A 7,122-nucleotide genomic window follows, 5' to 3' on the forward strand; every position below is an offset into this window, starting at 1 on the left:
GAAATTTTAAATCTTAAGTATTAAATTTTAAATTTTATTCTTAAATTAAAAAAAAATAATTTTATAATAAAAAAGTTGAGTAATATTAATTATATTACTAAAGTTGTTCTAGAAAAAGAGCATTTAAGTAGGCAAATGGCGCTTATTCGGTTGCGCTGAAGGCTGAAGAAGGCATACACATAATAGTGACACAGCAGTTAAAAAATCAATTTTGGAGCGAAACCGCATCATCACTTTTTCAGTGCTCAGCTACGTTCAACAAACCCAATTCAGATCTGTTCACTTCTCTTCGCCGTATGCTCCGCCACCTCCGCCGCTCACAACCACCTTGGTACGCTACCTTCCCTCCTACTACTCCTTTCCCTTCAATATTTGCAACTTTTCTTCGTTTTTGCGTGCCCTAGCCCCTAGGCGCCATTTCCCCCCTTTTTTATTCGACCGTTTTCTGAATACTTATTCTCATTCTTCCCTCGGATGAAGGGTTAGAGATTCTGCTCCATTTTGCGTGTTTTTATGCTGCTTAATTTGGATATCATTTATTTGATTACTTTGTAGTTTGTACTTGAACTGCATCTGAGAGGTGAGTTTGTTTGGTTCATCGTTGCGATTTGAAGATTTTGTTATCTTGTTTTCGTTTTAGTTAGTATGGAATAGGGAATCTTCCTGGTATAGGCTTGAAATGGAGAATATTCCTGTTCAATTGAAGTCCCTTTTGTTTCTTCTATTCGTAGGTTTTAGAATTGGCAAAGTCTATAGGTGAGTGACTTGCAGAGATGGGAATGCGACCCCGTAAATCGGGTGAGGAGGGACAGGAGGAGGAGGAAGAAGAAGAGGAGGAGCTGCCAGGCTGTGGAACCACGGGTTCAGGACAATCGGGGTCGACTAGTAAGAGTGCTGGGTTGGCAACGCCAGCTGGTGATAGCACCTGTCTCAAATTAGATCATCTTGACATACAAGGCGATGATGCTGGATCGCAGGGGCCAGTTGGGTGAGTCCCCTGTATTCTCTTGAGTTTTAGTAAATCTATTGTTCATAAGATTGAGAGTGCAATTCAGCTTTGACCTGTGGATTTTATGTTTATTCTATTTTTGCTTTTATGGAGGAATTGTTGGTCATTTTTTGTTTAATTGATCTGCATATATTTTATGCTAAAGGCTTCGTCTTACTGAGTTTATCAAGAAAGGAAATGGAAAAGTTTTGGAATGAGCATGAATTTGGCTGTGTACTATTACATGTAAGTCGCAATTATCTGCCTCTGATCTTGCTACTAATTTAAATTCTTTGTTCCTTTAATTGATTATATCACACAGTAGCAAGAAGAAAAAGAGAGGTCAACGGGCAGTTGGACCTGATAAAAGTGGAAGAGGGCTCCGTCAATTTAGTATGAAAGGTTTTTCATCTATCCTCTTTGATTGATTTGTTCTTTAACAAATTGATTCCAATTAACAATAACCTAGCAAAGTTGTGAGTTCATATGCAGTAATTGAGACACTAAAACTGAAGTTTTGTAGCACCGATATTTAGATTCTTACAACTTGTAGTTGGACATCATGATAATTTTCTTTCTGGTTTTGTCTTCAGTTTGTGAGAAGGTAGAAAGCAAGGGAAGAACAACTTACAATGAGGTTAGGTGGTTGTCTGAAGTCAGCTTTTGCTACTTTTGAATTACTCTTTAGCTTCAGTTTATGTTTGTATGTATGTGTGTGTATTTATATATATGCACCTGAATAATGTTCATTTACAACTCATTTGTACTTCCAATTGATTTCTTTATTATTATGTCAAGGTACATGCATTTTATTTTTCGGGGCAAAGTTGTTCATGAAATTGATTCACCTCTCAGAAAATTTTTATTATGATGTCTTTGATTGTTTCATGCTCTCTCCCTGTCCTCAAATTTATTTTCTAGATATTATTCATAATTTTTAGTTTGCTATTTCACTTTAATGTGATTGTGGTTACATTACAGGTAGCAGATGAACTTGTGGCTGAATTTGCTGATCCAGGCAACAGTGGTTTGTCTCCTGATCAGGTTTCTCATATAAACAAATTTCTGTTTTATATTCTTTTTCACAGATTGAATGTTTAAGATAAGTAACTTATGTTTCTTGGGCTGAACTTTATCAGCAACAATATGATGAGAAAAATATCCGTAGAAGGGTCTATGATGCTCTGAACGTTCTCATGGCAATGGATATTATTTCGAAGGATAAAAAGGAAATACAATGGAAGGGTCTTCCTCGTACTAGTGTGAACGATATTGAAGAACTAAAGGTTTGCAGACAGCCTCAAGTTTTTTCTATTTTCATCCAAGTAGTTATGCTATGTTTTCTCTACAATGATGATTTGAGCTTATCCAAAAAATACAATGAAGGATCTTTATAAGTTTATAACACATTAATACCTTGGTATTAATTGTTCAACAGTCAGAACGTCTTGTGCTCAGGAGTAAAATTGAGAAGAAAACAGCATATTTGCATGAGCTGGAGGAGCAAGTAAGTCCATCCCCCTCTCTCTATTTCCAAATGGGAGTGAATTTTATTCCAGAAAGTAAAAATGAAACAGGAATGAAAATATGAAATACTATACCTGGTTTGCACCATTTGAAATTGGCACTTGGTTATATAAGTTGTGAACAAATGGTTTAATTTCTGTTATGTTTAGTTTCTGTGTGCTAACTACCTGTATTGTTTAATCAAGTTTGTAGGTATTCAGAACCTTATAAAAAGAAATGAGCAATTATATAGCTCAGAAAACCCTCCCAGTGGTGTATCTTTACCTTTTATTCTGGTACAGGTATACCCGCATCCCACTGTCTCTTGTTTTTTGTTCAGTAGAACATGTCATTTTTTCCCCTTGGATCTTCATCTGTATAGTCATTCTTATTCTATATTTTGTTGTTGTTAACTCCCTAATTGGCATGTAGCAATCGGCTGATTTTGAAACTATATGAAATATATGAGATCTCGCAGTGTTGTGACCCTTGTATTGAGTTTTGGTAGATTTTCATACATCTGACTTTTTTTAAAAACTGTAGACACGTCCTCATGCAACTGTTGAAGTGGAAATATCAGAAGATATGCAGCTTGTGCATTTTGATTTCAATAGGTAAGAAAGCTTCAACTGCATGTATCTCATTTTGATGTTTTCTTGTCCCAACTTTTCAATTCATGCATAACTCTCTCTCTCTGCAGTACTCCTTTTGAGCTGCATGATGACAACTATGTCCTAAAGGCAATGAAGTTCTGTGGGAGACCACAGAGTGATAATACGACACACAATCTTGCCGATGGAGGTGAAGGTTCTAGCATGTCAGGCTTGAATCAGTCACAAGTTCCTCCTTCAGTTACGAATCTTCCAGCTAGGCCTCCCACATCACCTCCACTCCCTGGGATATTGAAGGCAAGAGTTAAGAATGAGCCTTAATAATCAATTTTATCTTCTCATGTTGCCTCATTTAAGCATGTTTGTATATTTGTAAAATTTGCCGGAAATCAATAGGATAGATAGTCAGTAGTACAGCCAAGTCATTCTGTAGGTTAAGATCAATCTGTATGCTTCTTTATTGTTAGGGTTAGACACTTGCAAATTCTTTGGTTTCCTTCCATAATTTCTGTTATGATTAGTAGTCCATAGATGATAGATCATGGAATGGAATCAGCATACAACTAATTTCGGTATTCAGCTATCCATAATGTAAAGTTTTCTAGTCTATGTCTAATACTTGGTGGTGTTTGGGCCAGTGCTTGGTCTCTTGCATGCCTTCCTTGCCTTGTAGCATTTACTAGATAGAGATAGCAGTTGCAGTTTGAAAGAGATGCTTTATACACAGCATTCTCTTGGAACTGAATAATTGGTTTATTTCTTATGATGTTTCTGTCTAGAATATTGTTCTTCTTTAGTTTGGTCATGTAGCATCCCAGTTCAACTTTTCTACAACTACACGACCGCATGCAGTTTTAAAGCTCAAAACTAAGTTAAAGACGTGGAAATACGCCCCTTTATACAAACTATTTCCTCATATTTCTATTAATAAACCACAACTTGAACCATTGATGTTACCAAGTCATTTGTCACAAGCAATGTAAGAAGACTTTGGGATAGCAACTGGAAAGAGAATACAGAACCAGCTCCCTCACAACTCACAAGTACAATTTACGTTTATTCATACAAAACAAGCAGCAGCAATATCTTCCTCATTAAAATAATAAAATCAATAACATTGTGCTTGCGTTCATAAAATTCGAATTAAGATTGCTTAGGATGGAACTTGCAACTGGTTTTGAGCTCTTCTGGTGGCTTGTCCCCGGCAAAACCAGCATCCACCCAAGCCGAGTAGCCTCCTCCCATGTTAACAACATGCTTATATCCCTGTGTTTTATTTTATGGGTAATCATTAATCGATGGCCATAACGAGATTCTATTTCCCACAATCCCTTGTACCAATTCTTATCCAAATTGCACATATTGACATGAATCAAGATTGAGACCTTAAGATTAGTTGACTTACATGATCAAGCAGGTCAACGCAGGCTCGGGATGCTCTTCCTCCGCTATTGCAAGCCTGAATTTTTTATTTTTTTATCCATCAGCATCTCTAGGATATCGTTAAATGTTTATATTTTAGAGAGAACTCAAACTTATTAATCTCTTACCACAATTAAGTGATCATCCTTCTTGTATATTGCTTCAACCTGGTCAATAAAATCAGGGTTTTGCACCCTTCCTGTTTATTTCCATACAGGACAGTGGACAGAGAATAACCCAGTAGCAGCCTCTTCAGAACAAGAATCAAAAGATAAGCTATTAACATATCATTCACATGACATACCTTGTTCTGTAAGGAACATGTACGGAACATTTTGTGCATTCTCAACGTGGCTCTTCTTGAATTCCTCAACAGTTCTATTCAAGGGCAAGATTAAGCAATTCAGTTTCCTCATTGTTTCCTCCAGAAACCCAAAATTCAGAAGTCAAAATTTTACCTCACATCGAGATAGTGGTAACCATCCAAGTTAAGCATATCTTTGGCGGCATGCACGTCGATGGTTACAAAATTTTGATGCCTGCAAAAGGAGATCAATCAGAAAAATGAGTGCAACTAAACAGGCTTAGAATTATTGAAAGCAAGGTCATGTTAGAGGAATCCATTCAGAACTCTTACTCCTTGTGGTCTTCCATTCCTTTCTTCCTCCACAAAGCTTGGCACTTCGTAAAGTTTGCAATGCAGTGCAGATGAAGAATAGCTTCGGAAGCAAAGGCTTAGGCTGATGGTGCCTTTAACGTTGACCCTCTGATCCATATATATTATTGCAATTATACGTTGACATAACTATTAGCTTGTGATCCAAGTAAGCAAATATTTTTTGGAGAAATAGTAATTCATTGCAGCTTATGTATGATGTGTATATAAACATAAAATTATACTTTCTATCAGAAATTTCTAGTTATTTAGTCCCTAGTTGAAGGAAACTAGGAAAGTAATAGTTGACCAAAATGTTTTATAATGCACATAAGGCATCAATTGGATTATTAGCCATCGATCTTATACAACTCATGATGCTGGAACTGAACAAGGCAAGGGCAGCTTTACTTCACATGATACTCACTCTTCATGGAGAAATACTTTCTGCATTAATTCGTATTTCAAAAATATCTACAATTCGGACCAATAAAAATTAAAAAAAGATATATTTACAGCTACTATTTTTTTAATATAAAATTTAAATATTGTATAAAAATAAATTGCAAATAAAGAAATTACAAAGATGAGATATTTATTGTTTGTAGGTACTTTGATATTCTTCCAAGCAAATAGAGAAGAATGGAGTGACACAACTAATATGTAGTTTTAAAATTTTTGTTTGCCACAGAATCCTCCAAAGAGGACCTCTGACTGGGTAAGATTTGAATTATTGACACTTGATTAATTATATATGAGTTGATCACTCAAACAATCCAAGTTAATTAGTCATGTTGATAAATTTTACTTTTACAGAATTTTTGTCAATTGTAATGGGTTATCATTTTGTTTTATTGGTTTTCAAATGTAATGGGTATCATACTATCATCATCTTTGGTGGATCTTAACAGAGTTTATTGGGACCAATAAAATATGGGCCGGCCCATTGGAATGGTTAGACGAGGCCCAATTAGAGCACTTTCTCCAACGGCCATCGTTTTGTGAGGTACGGGGTGTGAGTTTCTTCAATTCGACAAGCTGCGAATACCCACACTTTGATTCATCTTGCTGAAGCTGAATCAAAATCCTCAATTTTCAGTCGTATTTTTCTGATATTTGATTCAATTTAGGGTTTGTGAAATGGCGTCGAGTTTGTTGAGAGGTCTCATGAAATCGTCGAAGCTCGCGTCGTCGGCGACGGGCACGAGGAGGTTGAGCCTTGTGAGCACTCAAATCAGTGAGCACACCGCCAAGTGGATGCAGGTAACCGTTTCCGTCTTAACGCCATTGTTCGCGAGATCCAAATGTTACGTTTCCATTTAATTGGAATAAGAAATAATCATTTTTAGGTTGTGCCTGGTTTTGGAATCTAATTAGGTTATTCACTTGTATTTGTTTGTTAGCTATTTCTAATAGGAATTTAGTTCCAGTTATTGGATTCAAATTACAATTTCGTGAAATGATCTTCCAAATTGTGGTTTTTATTTCTTGGATTACTCTGTAGACATAATGATAGATGAGGGTGTTGTTTCAAAGTGTGTGGAAGATCGTGGTAAAAGAGAACACTTATTTTTTTTCCTCCAATTCCATTGCTAAAAATGAAAATCTCGTTGATAAATGTATTTGTAATATAAACTGCTGTTTATTTTGGAATTTGTACATTGTTTAAACATAATTCTATAATAGAAGAGGTGAAGCAAAAGTTTCAATGAATTACACAGTATGTATTCGATACTATATGTCTATATCTAGATGTTTGCATATAGGGGGAGAACGTGAAAAATAAATTAGTAAGTCACTGGTTCAAAATTTTGCTATGTTAGAGGATATCTAGATTATAATATATGGAAGAGTTTGCAATTTGAATATTGGAAAATCTGAATTACTTTCTTAGTGAACAGGCCACATTGTCTTTTCAGCAGCTTTAACTTATTGTGTTT

General features: G+C 35.8%; 3 protein-coding genes across 4 annotated transcripts in view; 2 read left to right on the plus strand and 1 right to left on the minus strand.

Moving 5' to 3' along the window:
- On the plus strand, positions 154–3,869 carry LOC107629525 (transcription factor-like protein DPB). 2 transcript variants are annotated; one of them, XM_016332338.2, is made up of 10 exons: positions 154–331; positions 732–988; positions 1,311–1,390; positions 1,582–1,625; positions 1,970–2,032; positions 2,128–2,274; positions 2,427–2,495; positions 2,701–2,796; positions 3,038–3,108; positions 3,195–3,869. In XM_016332338.2, the coding sequence occupies exons 2-10, from the start codon at positions 774–776 to the stop codon at positions 3,424–3,426; spliced, it is 1,017 nt and encodes a 338-aa protein (XP_016187824.1). In that variant the 5' UTR covers positions 154–331; positions 732–773; the 3' UTR covers positions 3,427–3,869. The 2 variants fall into 2 exon arrangements, with proteins under 2 accessions (XP_016187824.1, XP_020973803.1); XM_021118144.1 differs by having other exon boundaries at positions 1,314–1,390.
- Positions 3,974–5,333, minus strand: LOC107629526 (protein HIGH ARSENIC CONTENT 1, mitochondrial). Its single transcript, XM_016332339.2, has 6 exons — positions 5,165–5,333; positions 4,986–5,066; positions 4,832–4,905; positions 4,656–4,726; positions 4,511–4,564; positions 3,974–4,371 (listed from the first exon to the last, which is right to left on the minus strand). The coding sequence occupies exons 1-6, from the start codon at positions 5,179–5,181 to the stop codon at positions 4,249–4,251; spliced, it is 420 nt and encodes a 139-aa protein (XP_016187825.1). The 5' UTR covers positions 5,182–5,333; the 3' UTR covers positions 3,974–4,248.
- Positions 6,143–7,122, plus strand: part of LOC107629524 (NADH dehydrogenase [ubiquinone] iron-sulfur protein 6, mitochondrial) — a 1,676-nt gene continuing 696 nt past the window's right edge. The window contains exon 1 of the mRNA XM_016332336.2: positions 6,143–6,445. Within this exon, the coding sequence (XP_016187822.1) occupies positions 6,323–6,445 (123 nt within the window). The 5' untranslated portion in view covers positions 6,143–6,322. The remainder of the gene's footprint in view (positions 6,446–7,122) is intronic.

This window comes from Arachis ipaensis, chromosome B03 (genome assembly GCF_000816755.2).
Source record: "Arachis ipaensis cultivar K30076 chromosome B03, Araip1.1, whole genome shotgun sequence".
In the NCBI taxonomy this organism is placed as follows: Eukaryota; Viridiplantae; Streptophyta; class Magnoliopsida; order Fabales; family Fabaceae; genus Arachis; species Arachis ipaensis.